The sequence below is a fragment of the Neophocaena asiaeorientalis genome, unplaced genomic scaffold (genome assembly GCF_003031525.2).
Source record: "Neophocaena asiaeorientalis asiaeorientalis breed wild unplaced genomic scaffold, Neophocaena_asiaeorientalis_V1.1 scaffold24, whole genome shotgun sequence".
NCBI lineage: Eukaryota > Metazoa > Chordata > Mammalia > Artiodactyla > Phocoenidae > Neophocaena > Neophocaena asiaeorientalis.
Window position 1 is genome coordinate 4606313 of NW_020185317.1, and position 21351 is coordinate 4627663.

At 40.9% G+C, this 21351-nt stretch overlaps 1 protein-coding gene across 3 annotated transcripts in view; it reads right to left on the reverse strand.

Moving 5' to 3' along the window:
- MYO1B (myosin IB) overlaps positions 1-21351 on the reverse strand; it is a 184638-nt gene that overhangs the window by 89411 nt on the left and 73876 nt on the right. For all 3 annotated transcript variants that reach the window (XM_024733654.1, XM_024733655.1, XM_024733656.1), the window contains exon 4: positions 7973-8067. In XM_024733654.1, coding sequence (XP_024589422.1) covers positions 7973-8067 — 95 coding nt within the window. The remainder of the gene's footprint in view (positions 1-7972; positions 8068-21351) is intronic.

Below are 21351 nucleotides of genomic sequence, written 5' to 3' on the forward strand. Positions count from 1 at the left end.
TGTCAGGGACACAGTTTTTAACTTGCCTTGCCACCATTTTCACTGGTTAACCTGGAAGCAAACAAGAAGCTGTACTGCTTCTAAGAATTAAATTCTGTTTCACAAGAAAAGAACTTGTTAGTGACACGGAAGGAGCAAAAACTTTCCCCCAAGATACCAATGTCCTCTTAAAGTTCTTACTGGAAAGAAAGAGTTCTAAACAACCAAAGATATCACAAATTTCTGAGTAAACAGTGGTAAGAGCCTATATCCAGAGTTCAAATGAATGATCTAAAAAGGGGTGGGAAACTCTATATAATGACACTGCCTACATACAATAAACAGCAAGCCTTTTAGTGAAAAGTAACATGAGCTGCCATTAGAAGGGGGGAAAGCATGAGGGAAGGTGAAGAACAAGGTCAAGGCTAGATCAAGCAGAATCTTGTGTAACAGGCACACGGGGTTTGGCTTATATTTTGGTGCAATGGAAACTATTAAATATTTTTATGTAAAAAAAAGCTTGATGCAAACAAACATGGAAAAACAATATACCAAAACTGATGAGATGCAGCAAGAATGTTCCAAGAGGAAATTTTATAGCTATAAATGCATACATCAAGAATAAAAGAAAGATCTTAAAAAAAAAACCCTAACGTTATACCTCAAAAAACTAGAAAAACAAGAACTAAGCCCAATATTAGCAGAAGATACAGCTTTTTTGAGGAAATAATGAAGATTAGAGCAGAAATAAATGAAACAGAGAATCAGGAAAGCAGTAGAAAAGATTAACAAAATTAAAAGTTGGTTCTTTGAAAAAATAAACCAAATTGGCAAACTAACCAAGAAAAAAAGAAAGAGGGCTCAAATAAATAAAATTATAAGTGAAAAAGGAGACATTCAACAGATATCACAGAAATAAAGGAACATAAGCGACTACTATGAACAATTATATGCTAACAAATTAGACAACCTAGAAGAAATGGATAAGTTCCTAGAATCATGAAGAAATAGAAAATCTGAACAGACCGATTACTACTAAGAAGATTGAGTCAGTAATCAAAAACCTCCCAAAAAGAAAAGCCCAAGACCAGAACTATCTCAGACTCTTGCAATACAAAGAAGAGGGAACACTTCCAAACCCAGCATTACCCTTATACCAAAGCCAGATAAGGATACTACAAGAAAAGAAAACTATAGGTCAATATCCTTAATGAATATAAGGGCCAAAATTCACAAAATACTAGCAAACTGAATTCAACAGCACATTAAAAGGACCATATACCATGATCAAGTGGAATTCATCCGTGGGATGCAAGGATGGTCCAACACATGCAAATCAATAAATGTGATACCTCACATTTAACACATACATCACATTTTAATAGAATAAAATCATATGATCATCTCAATAAGTCCAGAAAAAGCATGTGACAAAATTCAACATCCTCTCATGATAAAAACTCTCAACAAATTAGATAAAGAAGGAGTATACATCAACATAATAAAGGCCATACAGGACAAGCAGGCAACTAACATCATACTCAATGGTGAAAGGTTGAAAGCTTTTCCTCTAAGATCAGGAACAAGACAACCCTCCCCACTCCTATTCAACATAGTACTGAAAGTCCCAGGCAGAGCAATTAGGCAAGAAAAAGAAATAAAAGGCATCAGAAACAGAAAGGAAGAAGTAAAATCGTCTCTGTTTACAGATGACAGGATCTTATGTACAGAAGATCCAAAAGACTCCACCAAAAAGACTGTAAGAAGTAATAAACTAATTTAGTAAAGTTGTAGGATACAAAATCAACATACAGAAATCAGTAGCATTTTTTATACTAACAATAAATAATTTTAAAAAGCAATAAAGAAAACTATCCCATTTCCAATAGCAACAAAAACAATAAAATACTTAGGAATAAATTTAACCAAGAGGTGAAAGATCTGTATACTGAAAACGATAAGACACTGGTGAAAGAAATTTAAGTGACACAAGCAAATGGAAAGCTATTTCACATTCGTGAACAGAAAGAATTAATACTGTTAAAACATCCCATACTATCCAAAGCTATCTATAGATTCAATACAATCCCTGTCAAAATTCCAATGGCACTTTTCACAGAAATAGAACAAACAAGCCTAAAATTCATATGGAAGCACAAAAGACCCCAAATAGCCAAAGCAGTATTAAGAAAGAAGAACAAAGCTAGAGGCATCATACTCCCTGATTTCAAATTATACTACAAAGCTACAGTAATCAAAATAGTATGATACTGGCATAAAAACAGACACATAGATGAATGAAACAGAATGAAGAGACCAGAAATAAACCCATGCATAAGGAGTCAACTAATATTTGACAAAGGAGCCAATAATATTCAATGGAAAAAAGGCAGTCTTTTTAATGAATGGTGTTGGGAAAACTGGATATACACATGTAAGAGAATGGAACTGACAAAAATTAACTACCACCCACAAAAATTAACTCAAAATGGATTAAAGACTTAAATATAAGACCTGAAACCGTGAAACTTCTAAAAGAAAACATAGGGGAAAACTCTTAGACACTGGTCTTGGCAATGATTTTTTGGATATGACACCCAAAGCACAAACAACAAAAGCAAAAATAAACAAGTGGGATTACATCAGACTAAAAAGCTTCTGCACAGCAAAAGAAATGATTAACAAATGGAAAGGCAACCTACTGAATGGGAGAAAATATCTGCAAATAATATGACCAATAAGGGGTTAATATCCAAACTACATAAATAGCTCATACAACTCAACCAAAAAAAACCCAAACAATCCGATTAAAAAATGGGCAGAAGACCTGAACAGACATTTTTCCAAAGAAGACATACAGATGGTCAACAGGCACATGAAAAGATGCTCAACATCATTAATTATCAGAGAAACACAAATCAAAACCACAATGAGATACCACCTCACACTTGTCAGAATGGCTAATATCAAAAAAACACAAGAAGTAAATGTTGGAGAGGATGTGGAGAAAAGGGAATTCTTATGCACTCTTGGTGGGAATGTAAATTGGTGCAGCCACTATGGAAAACAGTAAGGAAGTTCCTCAAAAAATTAAAAATAGAACTACCATATGATCCAGCAATACCACTCCTGGGTATATATTCAAAGGGAAAAAAATTACTATGTTGAAGCGATAGCTGCACTCCCGTGTTTATTGCAGCATTATTTACAATAGTCAAGAAATGGAAACAAGTAAGTGTCTGTCTATGGACGAATGAATAGAGAAAAATGTGGTGTGTGTGTGTGTATATATATACATATATATATATACACACACACACACACACACACACACACAACTGACTATTGTTCAGCCAAAAAAAAAAAGAAGGAAATCCTGCCATTTGTGACAACACGGATGAACCGTGAAGGCATTATACTAACTGAAATAAGTCAGAGAAAGACAAATACTGTATGATCTCACTTATATATGGAATCTAAAAAAAAAAAAGACAAATTCATAGAAACAAAGAGAAGAGTAGATTGTTGGTTTGAGACGGAGAAGGGGGAAATGGAGATGGGTGAAAGGTGATCAGAAGGTACAAACTTCCAGTTATAAGATGAAGTTCTAGGTATCTAATGTACATCATGGCAACTATAGTTAACACTGTATTGTATACTTAAAAGTTGCTCCGAGGAATTCCCTGACGGTCCAGTGGTTAGGACTTTGCGCTTTCACTGCAGGAAGCATGGGTTCGATCCCTAGTGGGGGAACTAAGATCTTGCATGCCGTGTGGTGAGGCTAAATAAAGTTGCTAAGAGAGTAGATCTTAAAAGTTCTCACCACACACACACAAAAAAAGGTAACTCGAAACAAAATTTTTTTAACAGGCCAAGGGTTTGATCCAGTTTTCAGTTTTACAGATCATTCTGGTGTCTGTGAAAAAAAACTGTAGGCAAGCATAGGGGGAAAAGAAGAGACCTGTTAGATATTGCTACAAACAGTCCTCAAAGGAAGTAATGGTTGGTGGCTTAGTCTAACTAGAGTCGCCATATGGATACAAAGAAATGGAAGAAAGAACTTGGCATGAGATATACTTTAGAGGTAGGGTTGACAGGATTAGAAAATGGGATTCATGTGGAAGATACAGGAAAGGAAAATATCAAGGATGACTGTTACATCTCTAGCTTGAGAAACTAAGCTGATGGGTGGTCCCATTTATTGAGACCAGGAAGTTTGGGTAGGAGGGTAAAATCAAAAGTTCCATTTAGGGCACGCTTAGTTTGAGATGCCTCTGAGAGACCCACATAGACTTGTCAAGCAGGTACTGGATGTGTAAGCTGGAAGACAAAGTAAGAGGTACTGAGTGGAGTGTACAGTTTAGGAGGCAAAAACATAATCTGAGACTAGTTGTGACCGCCCTAAAGAGAATATAGAAAGATAAAGAAAGATGATCCAGAACTAATCAACACAACAACTTTTTATTTTATTTTTGGCCATGCCACGAGGCTTCTGGGATTTTAGTTCCCCGACCAAGGATCGAACCCAGGCCCTCGGCAGAGAGAGCTCAGAGTCGTGACCACTAGACTGCCAGGGAATTCCGCCAAATTAACTTTTAATGAATTAACTATATTTCAATTTTCAGTTGTCAGGATCAGTCTTTGTCCTGGTCTGATTCAGTATTTTCGTCAATTTCTTAAATTAAGACACAGAAGGAGGCTCGGGTTGGAGGATGGCATTTATTCAATCATTCAAATATGTAGTGATTGCCTAATGGGTCCCAGGCATTAAGTCAGGCTATAGAGACACAAAGATGAAGAAAACATAATCCCTGCCTTAAAGAGACACTGGAGGCTAGTTTAAAAAAAAAAAAATTACCAACAAGGGCAATGGGTTTAATGGCACTCAAAAAGAATCATGTTCAAAGTATGAAGATACAGCTTAGCACAGTGGATAAAAATGGTGCCGTGAATTAAATGTTTGTGTCCCCCTGAAATTCATAAGTTGAAACCTGAACCTCCAAGATGGGGCCTTCAGGAGGTAACTAGGTTTAGATGAGGACATGAGGGTTTAGATGAGGACCTCAGTGATGGGATTAATGTCCTTATAAGAGGAGGAAGACCAGAGCCTGCTCAGGCTCACTTTTAAACTCTCTCCTCCCATGTAAACTCCCTCCTCCCTCACCAGGCACCTTGACTGGACTTCCCAGCTTCCAGAACGATGAGAAATCAATGTCTGTTGTTTAAATCACTCAGTCTCTGGTATTTTGTTACAGCAGCCTGCGCTGAGACAAGTGGGGTCTCTAGAGCTATATATCTACCTGTGTTCAAGATCCCAGCTCTGCCGCTTACTCACTGTGTAAGTTTAAGCAAGTTGTTCAACCTTTCTGTGGCTCAATTTCTCCATCATAAAAATGGGGATAAGAATACTTATCTCACACATGCAATATGCTAACCACAATGCCCAACACATGGTAAGTGCTCATGTGAGTCAGCTATTATTATTTCCCAATGGCATGGCAGTGGTTCTATGGGAGGGAACAGAATCATAAACAAAAGATTCTACATGTAGGCTTAAAATAATTTTGTTGAACAATACCCAACTGAGAAAATCTGACCAAACAGAAGTTAATATACAAGAAACCTATAACACCTTGCTCGATGAAAAGACCAATATGAGTCAATACATGTAGCACGTGAATAGAAGTCTCGTATCCACGTTAAGAGGGTAATAGTTTCACAATAACCAGGAGCAAATTTGAAGTATTCTGTTGACTTCTTGGGATGCAATTTTACAAAGCATATTGACAAACTGGGAAGACTCTGGAACAATATGACCATGACAGTGAGGAATTTGGGAAGGAGATTCAATCCTCCTGTTACATGTTCGTATACGCACCCTCACAAGTGTACACTTCACTTCACTGCACTTAATGTTCTGTATATAAATTGTATGCAGACCTGTATACATTTAGATGTATGTACATATATAGTGTAGAGCTACTGTTTATCTCCTGTACTACACTATAAACTTGACAAGGACAGGAATGGTGTCTGGCTCACCAATGTATCACTGGTACCTACTGCAGTACCTTTCACCTAGTAGGTACTCAGGAATTATTTCCTAGATGAATGAATAAATGAATGTGTATCACATGAGAAATTTTTAAAGAAAAGGGATTTTTAGCCCTAGGAAGCTTTGATGGATGACTTCAAAGAATTAAGTGATTGTCCTGTAGGAGAGAAAGTAGACTAATTTGGTAAGGTCCCAGACTGCAGAGTTAAGACGAATACATAGAGGCAGAATTCACCTCTAGGTAAGGAAGAACTTTTGTTCCCAAACCTGTGTGACAAAGTCCATAGGCCACCTTACAAAGCAGTGAGCCCTGCATCACTACAAAAGGAGTTCGGCTGTCCCTGGGGAGGACCCTACACTAAATGGTCTATAACTAAGATCCCTTCCAATTATATGAGTCTGTGCTTTCTGTTACCTTAGATTCTTACATGCCACTCTTTTCCCCTCCATTTCTGCCCATCCAGAGCCTAGAACCTGCACAACCTTGCAAAGAAACAGTGCACTATGTCTCCAAAGGCTCTGGGAAGGGAGCTGGACACATCTTATCTAGCCATTCTTTCTCCAGCTACTTTGAGGGGTAGGGAAGAGGTACTCCTTAAGAAAGTGGAGGAAGAAATAGGTATAGAAAGAAAAGCCATTTCAGTGCAGATAGGGAGACTTTAAAGACACAAATCTAACTAAGGGCTAATGAACAAAATGGATCCAGTCAGTTGACTGAAATATCCACGGGGGATTTTCTTCTCTTGAGCATCAGGAAATCAAAGTTATTAATCTGATAATTAAATAGCCAAGTAAAGTTGAAGCATTTAAATCCCACTTTGGCAAACTAGCAGAAATTACCAATGATCAGAGTCTTATCTATAAAACAAGAACATCTTACAGATGAACCAGTTATGAAAATACTATCCTCCTCTTTCATGGACTCATCAGTTCCATCAAAGAAACCTACTGACAACGGCAGTTCTAACCTGTCCAAGTTTGGACTCAGAGATCACAGCTCTTTTGAACGTCTTCCAGGTAGCTGGGCACCATGTGTAAAATCACTTTCTCACTCAAGACAATCACACAGATTGCTTTTATTAAAAGCACAAGGAAAAAAAAGCACACTCCCTCCCCATTTGAGGGGTTGTTTGATGGGGAGGTTGCCAGCCTGTCTAAAAATGTGTACAGGGCTTCCCTGGTGGCGCAGTGGTTGAGAGTCTGCCTGCCGATGCAGGGGACATGGGTTCGTGACCCGGTCCGGGAAGATCCCACATGCCGCAGAGCGGCTGGGCCCGTGAGCCATGGCCGCTGAGCCTGCGCATCCGGAGCCTGTGCTCCGCAACAGGAGAGGCCACAAACGAGAGGCCCGTGTAACGCAAAAAAAAAAAAAAAAAAATGTGAACATATAAGTAGCTTTAGTGTGTATGCTAATTTCTGTTCTTGGAGTTAGGTTAACCTGCTTCAGAAAGCTTGCTGGATGTTACAAACAAATAAATCCAAATTCTTCAGGCTTCAGAGGAAGACTTTTCTACAGTGAAATCCAGTATTTTCCTGGTGCCCTCCCTCACTTTTTAGCAGAGAGATAGTCTGTGGTTGTGGGATCTCCAAACCCAAACAGTCTTGCATTTCTTAGGGAAGTGGTGAGACCTCACACTAGAGTGTCTTGGAGGGAAGGTAAAAGACCTTGAAGTACGCAGGAACTGCAACAGAAAGGTCTAGAATCCAGAAAGAGACTCCCACATTGGTTGGAACCCTTTTGATAGGTGCCTGCTCCTTCATGTGGGAGATGAGGCAAGTCCTTCCCGGAGAACATTCCAGGATCCTAATCACTAGCCTTCCTAGCATGAGTCCTGTGAGCTTCATGCTAATAAGGCTCCACCCACCCGCTCTGCCATCGTCATTCTGTGCAGCGTTTACCCTTCTATAGGAGGAAGTAAGGTTGTCCAGTGGCCTTACCTGTTTTTCCTGCTCCGCTTTCCCCAGTAATCAGAATACATTGGTCTTTATCTTGATCTCTTAGGGATCTGTATGCTTCATCTGACAGGGCAAAGCTGCAGGAGATAATAGGGAAAAAGTCCTTAAAATTCAGCTCATTAGTATGTGTTTATCAGATATAACTAACTACAGGCTCTTTAAAGGGTCACTGATACGCTTTAGATAGAAAGCTGAGATATCACATTTTATTTCCTTCAAATTCTTGAAGTAAATAAATAAAGCTATCCATTCTTTGTGGCCCGTGTTACCTTCTCCTATGCATTCTCTCTTAACTGAAATGGTACAGATGTACCGTACTCTAAAGATATAGAGTACATGTCCACAACTGGATAATGTTGCCATTTCCAGGACAATACACTGGAGTTTCGAAACAATGAGAAAAAATTTTTTTCGAACATTAGAAAAATGTTATCAAATACCAAATAGCTGATGTTACCATCACTAAGCTAAACACAGAACTACTGCCTTCACAAACAAGATGGTTGAAACTGTAAGGTCCACCAGAGGCAGGTGGTACTATAGGTTTGCCATGGTTCTTGTCCAGTCCTGTGCGCTCTATGATGACAAAGGGCCCCCTATCAAGAAAGTCCTCATGTTGACCTTCCCCTCCTCAAAATTTACTAACAAGGTAAATTTTGCTCCCTCTAACTAACTGAAAAATAATTGGGACAATATGATACTGTACTTAAAATAGGAAAGTTCCTCTTCTAATTCATTTATTAACAAGTACTTATTGAGTCTCTTATGTGAAGAACACACTAGGAATGCAGGGGAGAGAGATAGAAAATACGTTAAGTGCAAGGAAAAGGATATGTGCAAAACATTGCAGAACCAGACCTCAAGGGGGTAGGGGTGTGGAGTAGGAGTATCTTAAGAGGTAGAAAAACAGCCCTAAAGAATTCATTAGCGGGCTTCCCTGGTGGCGCAGTGGTTGAGAGTCCAAGGTCTGAATTATCCAATCTGAAATGTGAAAGAAGACATGAACATCTTCCACAAAGTGGGAAAAAAGAAAATACAAAACCAAACCAAACCCACAAAATGGTCTAAGGAAGCTGGAGTGCTGGAATAGGTTAGAAATTGACTTCAAGCTAATCAATATGACTTCTTTACAGAACCATTACCTCAGTCTAAAACTGTAAAGTGGAGGGAATGAATAATTGTGGAAAAGACATCTAGATTTTTTTAAATTGCATGGGATTTTAGAAAAATTTTATCACCATTAGATTGCCAAGGATTTCCAGAAATAAGTGGAAAGAGATAAATTTTTAAAACTTAACAATGCTCTATTTAGAATTTCATAATGAGACTGATTTTCTAAACTTTAAGTTTTTAAACTCAAACCACTTTAGTATTATCAAGATTCACAGACCTTTCATTTTTACATGCCTTACACCTGAATTGTATGATAACTGGAACTAAAATAATTTCCTTGTTTTTGCAGATTTGGAAAAAAACAAAGGCCAAATATCCTAGGAGGTAGGGTAAAGGGTATAAGCAGTTGCGAGCTGCTGAAAGGCAAAGCCTGAGGAGTGATGCGCTAGAGAGATGGGCAGACTCCAAATCAGGAGAACAGAGATGATCGGGAGCCACCCAGAGGCAATGTAAGTGACAGGATCACATAGTAATCAGAGAATAATTAGAGCTAACAATAGCAGCATTTACCCTGTACCAACATGGCCCCCAGGCCCTTCATATTTAATCATTTTTTTAATTAATTTTTAAATTTTTTGGCTGCGTTGGGTCTTCATTGCTACACGCGGGCTTTCTCTAGTTGCAGCGAGCGGGGGCCACTCCTCATTGCGGTGCGCAGACTTCTCACTGCGGTGGCTTCTCTTGTTGCAGAGCACGGGCTCTAGGCACACGGGTTTCAGTAGTTGTGGCACGTGGGCTCTAGAGCACAGGCTCAGTGGTTGTGGCACATGAGCTTAGTTGCTCCGCGGCATGTGGGATCTTCCCGGACCAGGGCTCAAACCCATGTCCCCTCCTGCATTGGCAGGCAGATTCCCAACCACTGTGCCACCAGGGAAGCCCCCATATTTAATCATTTTAAATCTCACAACAAAACTACTACGAATAAATTATTATTAATCCCATTTTCCGATGATGAAATTGTGGCAAAAAGTGAAGACAGAACTTGCTACGGTCACACTGGCAGTGTGCTCTTGACCAATGGGACACACCACCTCCGTGCTCTGGACGGAGATCACAGGGCCAGAGCACGGCATGTAAGAGAGGCAATGAGCCTGGGGAAGGGCTGGGATACAGGAAGAGCGTCAATTCAGCCAACCAGACTTTGGCTTCTCTTCAGGAAATGTGTGGTGCCATTAATAATGACAACGTACTGAGCACCTTCAATGTGCCAGGAGCTGAATGAAGTGTTCTATTCATAATCAGATTTCATCCTTACAGTAGCTCTGTGAAGTGAATGCTACTTGCATCCTTAAAGAAAAAGGATCCAATGAGACTGAGAGGTGACATGACATGTCCAAGACCAGGACAGTCATAACCTGAACCCAGAAATCCTGTGTATCACATTCTTCCCCTCTCCTCACATCCTCTACGATTATCTGTGACCTTATCCTCTGGCTGGACCAATGTGAGCCCCCAAAGAGAGTCACCACAAGCCTTATTTGTAACCGTCACATCAGTGACTCCAACCAAAGCCTTGCACATAAATATAGTCATTTGTCGAATGAACATATAAAGAAAAGGCAAGAAAGGGACTTTTTCGAGTAACATGTTGCTTTAGCTTGCTTATGTGAACAATGTACACTGATCTATTTCCGTCCAGCATGTCTTCCTCACCCTCAGATCCCTTCAGCCATCCCCTAAGTAACCAGTGCCTTGCTGTGTGCCAAGGTCGAACAGTGCCTAGGTCGCTCAGTGGCCTCATCCTTCTCTAGTGTTCTCTGAATCCCCGAGGAGGAAGCAAGCATCCCCCTCTGCACCACTGCATACTGGGACAACGGACAAAACAGTGAATCCCAGAGGCAGAGGCATCCTGGATGGACAGGGCTCCCTGGGCCCCATACCCCCAACTTAACACCTACAGGACCCCGAGCAAGTCCCTCACCCTGGCTGAGTTTTCTTCAGGTACAAAATTAAAAATGTAGCCACGTACTTCCACTTAGAGGATTAAGTATACCTGTATGAAAGCACTTTAAAAGTGATCAAGTCCTGAATAAATGTCCAATGTCCTTCTGTATCATAATTAGTTATGCAGACATCTTCTGATCCCTTACCAGAGTGTAAGCTCCTGGGGGCACAGCCTTGCTGTGTAATTAATCTTTGTGCATCCCACAGAGATATGAACGTAAGACATCGTCTATACCAAAATACGAATGAATGAATGAGTGGATCCTCTCAAGTACTGACAAAGTCCCTACTGGACTGCACTCCGTAAAGGGTGGTGAACGGGAAAGCCATGTCTTCTGTGACCTTCATAAGGGGAAGGAGAGCTTTACTTAGATTCCTTATTAGCCTTCCTCCTTCCCACTCCTCCCACCTCCAGACAAGAGCTCAGTGATGCTGCTGTCATTTTCATCAAGGGCAGGAAACAGAGGAAGGCATGTTACGGCAAATATACAAATGAACTTTTCCAACCACACACATTTGCCGCCCTCTTCATGGGTTAACACAGGCCTCTTCCCATGCTCCTAAGACTGCAAGTTAGCTTTATATATTACACTATTACCAGATCCCAAAGGATGCAAAATGACTGCTAATGTGAATAACCTCATACGATTGTGCGTGCTCATATACATGTGGACACACACACACGAGGGTTCAGAAGATCACCAAATGACCCTGGCATGGGTTTATTTCAAGTCAAAGAGACACCTAGCTTGAACACTAACTTTCCACTTGTCTATCTAGACAGAATACTTAACTGCTGTTCCCCAAACTGGGCTTGATTCATCTAATGAGGAGTATATTTTAATTTAAGATAAAGGCTAAAAGGGATAGTTATTCTGTCAGGACTCCGGAGAGTCCCTGATTTCAAACTGCCATGAAAACTTACCAATTAAAGTATTTAAGCACTGGGAAAATTGGCCTGGACTACTGGCTCACGCATCTCAAGCAGAGCATAAATGTCATCACACTTATTTCGTATAAACACGAAAGATCTTGACTTCACTGAAAAATGACAAAGGGGCAGGCAGGTCCCGAAAGACACCAGCTCCCCTCCCAATCCTGTTCTCTTTCTCTCTGGCAACGTTAGCACATGGCCATCACCACGGCCAACATTTATAACTAAACTGAAACCACATGCCAGCCTTCCCAACCACTCTACAATTAAGGAACTTAAATAAATCTTCAGAGAACTTTCTACTTAAAAACAGTTGTGACCCATATGCTTCGCATTATTTTGTGAGCGTGTCATCATTGTGATTTACCACACACAAAAATGAATGGTTTATTGAACTATGATGACGATAACAACGGGCAAACATGGTTTTCATCCCACCACATCAAGAGCGGGGTTTCACCCACTACGTCTGTCCTCTAGTTGAGCTCTAAGAATAGCGACAGCCTGACGTTTGAGTGTAAGTCCCCCCTTCATTTCCAGATCAGCTGAACGGCTGTTCGTTGAGAGCCAAACTTTCCCCAACACCACGCATGTTTGCCGCATATCTGCAAATAGCTGTATCTATCGCTTTTAGGTTTTGGAAGCTTGGTTTGGGGCTCATCTGTTATGTTCTGTCAGAGCAGAAGATTGGGTTTCATGTTCAAAATTATGTAGTCGGTGTTTATGTCCCTTCTCCACCTTATTTCTGTCCAGAATGTTAATCTCCACCGTGGCCCTGCTTTCGTGGGCATCAAGGGTGATGGCAGGGCTTCTTTTCCCCAAACTCCAAGCGCTCCACCCTGCCATTTCCTTTCTAGGTTTCTTTCACCTACTGTACGAAGCAGAAAAGATGACGTGACACCCAACACATCACCCACCACCGCCTAAAGCTTATGCTTATGTTCTCCCAAGCAGCCCCCTACTTTTCAGTCCCTCTGGCTATCCTCTCATGAGGCGCTTAAGGAATCACTCTCCAAAACGGTCAAATCCACTTGAGGACTTTTAGTTTGTCATCTCCATTAGCCAAAGTGCTTAACGGAACAAATTTTGTGTCAGGAAACTCTCCTGAACTTAGATAACTGTTTCTACCTTTCTGTTTCAGTCTTTTTCTTTAAGAGCTCTCTCAAAATGGTATTCCCTTTCATTCAATCCTGAATCCTGGAATACTTTCAAATCACACTAGGGAAATTCTGCTTCTGAATTTAACCCTCTTAAAATAGATCTGTCTCAAAATTCTCATCTACATTGAGATCTACAAATCTCAACTATTTCTCTCCTTTCTAGCTCTGGTTTGGCCCTAAAAACTGTGTGCTTTTAAAATTAAGCAACAAGGGCTTCCCTGGTGGCGCAGTGGTTGAGAGTCCGCCTACCGATGCAGGGGACACGGGTTCGTGCCCCGGTCCGGGAAGATCCCATATGCCGTGGAGCGGCTGGGCCCGTAAGCCATGGCCGCTGAGCCTGTGCATCCGGAGCCTGTGCTCCGCAAAGGGAGAGGCCACAACAGTGAGAGGCCCGCGTACCACAAAAAAAAGAAAAAAAAAAAAAGCAACAAAAAGTAAGTGTTTTTTAAAAAAATTCCTAACCTCTAAGTGTGCCACCAATTCCTAATTTCATACTAAACCCGATTAAGGGCTAAGGCAGTCCACAGCAAGGACGTGGAAGAGAAGGAAAAGGAGAAAGGGAATTGTGTGTGGTGTGTTTTGCACAGTAACCTTGAGGTCTATTTGTTTATTTGCTTGTTTGTTTTTAAAGGAGAGGCACAATGCTGGCCTTCCTTGTAAAATACTATTGCAGGTATCTGTACATCTATAATTGTCTCATATTCTCAATTCAGAAACATTCACTCGCTTGAAAAATATCACCCTGTTAAATCAGTGTTATGCCCTTCCGTGAAACATTCATCCTATCATATCTTAAGGGAAAACTTCAGGGAAAATAAGTTTTTATACTTCTTTGTTATACAAGTAACTAAAACGTTTTTCATCCTGGAAAGCTTTATTACATTCTTGTCCTGTGCCAGGACAGGCATACCTCATTTTAATATGCTTCATTTTATTGCACTTCCCAGATACTGTGTTCTTTACAAACTGAAGGTTTGTGGCAACCCTGCATCAAGCAAGTCTACTGGCACCATTTTTCCAACAGCATTTGCTCACTTCCATGTCTCTTGGTTGGTCACATTTTGGCAATTCTCACAATTATTTCAAACTTTTTCATTATTATTACATTTGTTACAGTGACCTGTGATCCGTGATCTTTGATGTTACTATTATAACTGTCTTGTTGTTTCCTATTTTTTATTTAATGTATGTACACTGTTTTTTTAAAGACATAACGCGGTTGCACACTTTATCGATAGACTACCATACAGTGTAAACATAACTTTTACATGCACTGGGATACCAGATAATTTGTGTGACTTTCCTTATTGAGATATTCACTTTATTGAGGTGGTCTGGAACTGAAGCCACAATGCCTCTGAGGTGTGCCTGTGCAAGCATGGTAAATTAACATATTTACAACAATACAGTATTTCCTACACAGCCACAACACTGGTAAGCATTCCTAACAATCCAAGCCTCAGAGCAAGAGCAGATAGACAACAAAAGTAAGCCTCTCTTCAAGACAGACAGCAATAGGGACTTCCCTGGTGGTGGAGCAGTGGTTAAGAATCCACCTGCCAATGCAGGGGACACAGTGTTCAAGCACTGGTCCGGGAAGATCCCACATGCCGCGGAGCAACTAAGCCCGTGCACCACAACTACTGAGCCTGCGCTCTAGAGCCCATGAGCCACAAGTACTGAGCTCGCATGCCTAGAGCCCATGCTCCGCAACAAGAGAAACCGCCGCAATAAGAAACCCACGCACCACAACAAAGAGTAGTCCCTACTTGCCACAACTAGAGAAAGCCCGTGCACAGCAACAAAGACCCAACGCAGCCAAAAATAAAAAAAAAAATTTAATATTTAAAAAAAAGATAGATAGCAATGGGCATATGTACACCATGAAGTTAGAAAGATTATGAAAACAAACACAAAGAACAGAATTAGAGGGAGATGGATGGTAAATGGACCTAAATGGTTGGGAGGTTTCTGTATTTTACGTAAAGTGGTACAGTATTAATTCTATATGGATCTTGAAAACTCAAGGATGTATATTAAACCATGAATAACCACAAAATAAAACACAAAGAGGTACAAAATAACAAAAGAATTAAAATGGAATTCTAAAAGATTTCAAATTATCCAGAAGAAGGCAAGAAAAAAAGAACAAAAACAGAGGGGAAAAATAGAAAGTAAATTATTGAATGCTAAACCTAAATTCAACCATATCAATAATCACATTAAATGTTAATGGACAAAATACTCCAATTAAAAGGCAGAATATGTTAAAATGGATATAAAGGCAAAACCCAATTACATGCTTCCTATAGGAGTCATACTTAAAAAATGAAGACATAGATAGGCCAAAAGGACATAAGATGGAAAAATACATACCATGCCAAAACAACTGATCAAAAAAAAAAAAGGGGGGGGGGCTTCCCTGGTGGCGCAGGGGTTGGGAGTCCGCCTGCCGATGCAGGGGACACGGGATCGTGCTCCGGTCTGGGAAGATCCCACATGCCGCGGAGCGGCTGGGCCCGTGAGCCGTGGCCGCTGAGCCTGCGCATCCGGAGCCTGTGCTCCGCAACAGGAGAGGCCACAACAGTGAGAGGCCCGCGTACCCCCCCAAAAAAAAAAAAAGAAGTGCATTGCACTTTCTTTTCTCTTTATACATCTAAACTCAAAGAGGTCCCTAGTTGTCATCTCAATGAAAAGAAGGATGCTATGCCATGGCATGGCATATGGCAGAGTAAAGGTGAGACTTAATTATCTCTAAAAATTATCTACAATCATTTTTCTAGGAATATTTTATCAATACTTACTTTTCTAAGTTCATATGCATTCTTATATCCTAAACATAACTAGTTACATGGGTTTCTTTTGGCTACATAATTGGAAGAGGCTTGTTTCTATTAGGTACAAAACAGAAATCTCATCAGGGATGAATCATTTTAAGATGACATCTGTTCTGAAGTGAGAACAATTAAGGCATCAAATAAAGCTCAAAAGTCAGGTTTTAAAATAAGACATGACAAACAGGCACAAAAAGTTTCTTCTTCCTCTAGAATTACACCGGCTTCCAAAAAACAGACTCCACAGTATTTTCGTGAAATTTCATATACTGCCTGAGTCAACGTCAATGTACACTAGGGTCTCTCATTATTTGTTAATGGGTCACTCAAAAATACTTTCTGGACAGTCCAATATAACCACTAAAGGGACAAAACCCACAAAGACCCAGCGCAGCCAAAAATAAAAAGAATTTGAATGTTTTATGTGTATAAAATGGTTCACATGTGTTATAACGTTTTAAGGAATAACAGAAATCCCTGTGTAATTAGACAAGAAATTCTCCTTCAGTATTAGAATTTACAAACAAAGCTCTTTATCTCACTGATCCACTTGCTAGTTATGCAATATTATCCAAGACAAAAAGCAAAGAGCACTTAAGGGGTAGTCTTCTTTCAAGATTTCAGAAATTCTATTTACATCTTCTTGTGATGAAGAAGCTGTGGGGCACACTCACATTCTTCGACCCCATGGGCCCGACCATTATCAAAATCATAATGGAGTTCCTCAGGTCTACCCCGGCCAAGGCCAGCTGGCTAAGTGTCCCTCAAACAACTCCCTTCTCCTGGAGATGCATGTGAAGGTGGACTGGGCCAAGGGATGACTCCTTTTCAAAGGTGGATTGCAAAAGCCAGGTATTGAAGACATGCATTAGGAAGTAGATAAGAGGTTTAAAAAAGACTAAGTTATGTCAGGAAGGAAAAGGACTGGACTTAAGATATGAAGGCAGTGAGGAGGAAACATCTGTCTTCAGGGCCTGGAAGCCACTCTTTGGAATTTAGCGGTAATCCCTTTGCCGCTAAGGACTTCCTTCTGCAAATGGTGCCCTGAGCATGAGAGGCCACAGGGGAAAGCCCTCCACAGGGCCAGCATCCTGCTTGGGGCTTGGCAGGCAGTTGAAAGCACAGATTCCAGCTTATCAGTCTTTGCTGCTGCAGGCCTTATCTCACAAATTAATGAAGTGTGGGTGGTTCCTACTGTCTTGAATCAGTCCCCTAATAAGTAAAATGGAAGAGTATGCAGAGGCTAGTGAGAACATTCACAAGGGTGAGGTTCCCAGGCACCCATGAGCTGAGTGGCATTATGCTCATTCACTGTGAGGGTTCTGGGAATGAAGATGAAGAGAATCTGTCCTCAGTCGAACAGGAAAGACACTTAGGCCCCCCAAAAAGAGGTGTGGGAGAAGGTAAGAAACACATGAGCGATCTCCTAAAAACATTCAAATTGGGAAAAAATGACTTTTACTGACAAAGGCATGTCATGGAAAACTGTAAAATCTTAACCCCAAGGCATATGCAAGGAGAGAGGCTGGGAGAATGCAGAGAGTAAGGAGGAAATTATGTTATTTCCCCTATCCAGAAATGAACAAAACACACCTGATCTGGGGCAAAGAACAAAGAGACAACTGGGCTCTTAATTCAAATTCAAAAAGCCCTTATAAGTATTTTTAGCATCTCTTTTAACAAAGGAATACTAACAATCATCTTTTATTACCCAACTCTCATAAAAGTAACTACACAGTTACTGTCTACAAGAATAGCCTTTCCTGAGCAAGGTAAATACAATTGAACCAATTCCCAACACAACTGTTTCTTAGCTTTTCGGCAAAATAGCTTATTTCAACCAATTTCATAGTTTTTATGACTTTATTACAGGCAACTCAATCCTGGGGGTGGGGGAGAAATCTATCCCAAGAGAAGTTATTCCAACGATCGTCCTAATTGTCCTTAGGACTTAATGATTCATTAAGTAAACAGAATGATTTCAAGTTCTCAAAATGTAAACAGAATGATTTCAAGTTCTTCATTAAAGTAAACAGAATGATTTCAAGTTCTCAAAACGCGAACTGATTTTTCAGATAGGTGTTCCCTACTGATTTGAAGCGTAAAAATGTGCCACCTTGTGTGCCATTCTGTGTGTCTTTGTGTAACACTGAAACACACATTCTGATCTAAGGCACTTCACATCCACAAACCAAACAGTTAACGACTGTTCAGTAAAAATCAACCTTTCGTGTTTACAATGTTCAAATGTCAAGCACTCTGCATCATCTAACTTTGATAGCCCCCGCCAGTGCCTGCCCGGTACACAGGATACAAGGACATGAGGTGGAGTCCCAGTTTCCCTCCAGTAAGAGAAAGAGAGAGACACAGGGACATTCGTCTGCAACAGACGATGCTGCACTGGGCACCTTGCATGGCACCACGTACTGAAGAAGTGCAGAGAAATCTGGCTTCGGTTATCGTGGAAGGCATTGAGTGGAGATGGCATCTGAATGGGAACTCCAAGTACACATTGCTGTGGTTTATTTAAAAAAAAAAAAAAAGCACAGAGGAGAGGGAGTGGGCAGTAGGGAAAGCTAACAACTTCTTCAAGCTTTGGTTTATGCATCCAGTCTTACAGAGCTGTGCAGAAGATGCCCCTTGCACAGCGTCCACAACAGAGCAGGAGCTGAATAAACGACTGAAAGGCCAGATGGGTCTAAGTTTGCATGTTATGGAATCAAGGTCATAAATATATTCACATCTGAAGAACGAGATCCACCACCATTTCATAGAGTGGATGCAAGATTCAATGAAATCAACAAATATTAATAAGATGCCTGATTATAAAAAGATACATGCACATACATACACACACATAGACCACTGGGTATATACAATGTAATGCCTGAGTTTGCATATATTATTGTGGAGAAAGGAAAGTGAATTGGCAAAATGATAATAATAATGAGACTTCCTGAAATTAACTAAATTCATATCCTGATATTGTAAGGGAAGAAACATCTTGGAAATAATTTTAAGAGAATTTAGTACTTATTAATTCAATAAACATTCTATGTGCCCCAGAGAGTGTCAGGCAGAGGAATACAAATGATGTCATCCCTACCCTCAGGTGCTCAGTTTAGAGAAAACATGTATTATCTAACTAGATAATAACTCAGTCATTCGCAGATAAGTCATTTGGTCTACGTGGCTCACTTAAAAAACAACAAAAACCTCTCTCTAAAGCACGAGGGATACCAGTACCAGAAAAAAAATTTTTTGAATCAAAATTTTACTTGACTCTTTCATCCAGGTACCCAATACCCTTCAAATCTTCCCCTTCCTCTCCTCTCCATCACTGGTTTTTTTACTGCCTTAGACAAGTTCCTCATTTCTAGTCTGAGCATCAGTTATTCTTAAAGGGATTCTCTATATCCAAGCAAGGCACTTTCACAAGCCACCATGATACAACGCTGCCAAAATATGATGTCATTTTTCATTAACAAGACTTTTCTCCCCTGTCCTCACTGCAGCCAGATATAACTTCTTGCTTTTATGTGTTTCTGTAACAAAGTTTTTTCCCCAAATCTGTTAAACTCAAAGCAAGGTTGTATCATTCCTGTCCCCCCAAATTATGATTCTATGGAGTACTCTGATTTTAAGTACAATGCTTTTATTTTGCCTAGGCACCAGACAGAAGTACTGGACACATGTTTGAGAATTTCATAGCCGTCTGAACTGAACTGGAGTGATCCTAAGAGGCTCTCCTCCCCAGCAGGGTTTAATATGTACCTATTCCAATAAGGTCTACAAATTCAGGACAAAGACAAAATGCAGAAATCTTTCCTTTGGGTTTCCAAACAGAAAAAAACCGGAAAAAAAAAAAAAATTACACAGGACTTCTCTGGTGGTGCAGTGGTTAAGAATCCACCTGCCAATGCAGGGGACACGGGTTCAATCCCTGGTCCGGGAAGATCCCACATGCCGCGGAGCAACTAAGCCCGTGTGCCACAACTACTGAGCCTGTGCTCCAGAGCCCACGAACCACAACTAATAAGCCCGCGTGCCACTACTACTGGAGCCTGCATGCCACAACTCCTGAAGCCCGCGTGCTTAGAGCCCATGCTCTGCAACACGAGAAGCCACCACAATGAGAAGCCCGTGCACAGCAACGAAGAGTAGTCCCCACTAGCCACAACTAGAGAAAGCCCGCACACAGCAATGAAGACCCAACACAACCAAAAATAAATAAATTAATTAAAAAATATATATATATTACACAACCAAATCCATGTCTCAATTTTAAAAAGCAACTCAGTGACTAAAGGGAGGAAATCAGAAGATTACTAATCAGACCACCGAGACAGAAGCGCCCTCAGAGAATGCGCAGGCTCCGGGCTTGGGGTGACTGACAGCCCTCTCTGAGGGGCGGACCTAGGCTGACCACTCCTCACTTGGGTGTGGCTCCCAGATGGTTCTCAGTCCCACTCCCTCCTTACCCCAGTCCTGGTCCCCTTCATACGGAAGGAAGAGGCTTCAACAATAAGGTAAGGCAGGCTCAAGATGCCAGGAGGTCTGCTCTGTACAGTATTTGGCTAACTATTGTGTGTGTGTGTGTGTGTGTGTGTGTGTGTGTGTGTGTGTGTGTGTGTGTGTGTGTGTGTGATGCTAAAATGTCTGCCTTTTAAAAACGGCTCCAAAGTGGCCACGTAAGAATGGGTAAACCGAAAATACCATACGACACTTGCCACTTGCTCTGCAGGCCGGCTTCCCCACTACCCTCCTCCTTCTAAAATGCAAGCAGGTCACTCTCTCCTCTGCAAGCTTCTCTGGCTCTCCACCACTCTCTGGCAGAGCCCAGCCCACACCTGAGGCAGGGGATGATGAAGCAACAATGCTTTGAGCTACCCCTGGAGGAAGATTTAGTGCCGATACACAGAAAGTGCCCTGACACTGACAAAGGGGTCTGAAACAACTCTCGTATCACTCCAGCACACAGAAAGCACTGCTCCAAATTGGACTTAAATACAGAGCATGCAAGTTTTTTAAGCCAGGTCACAATGTCTGCAAAGTGGCCGCAAGAAAATGACTGCCTTGAAATGTCACACACACACAGATCACACATATATTTGAGAGAAAGACTCAGATCTGCAAGCAGGCAGTTAGTATTATTACCACACATTTGCAGGGGGAAAAAGTCATTTGACAAAGACTGTGCTCAAAGACCAAACTTTGAGAAACTAAGAATAAAGTACTGGAAGTCAGCAAAAATCCTCCCTGATAAGCAGGGTAGGGGCAAGAGATCCCAGATGAGAACAGACCATGCCCTGAGGT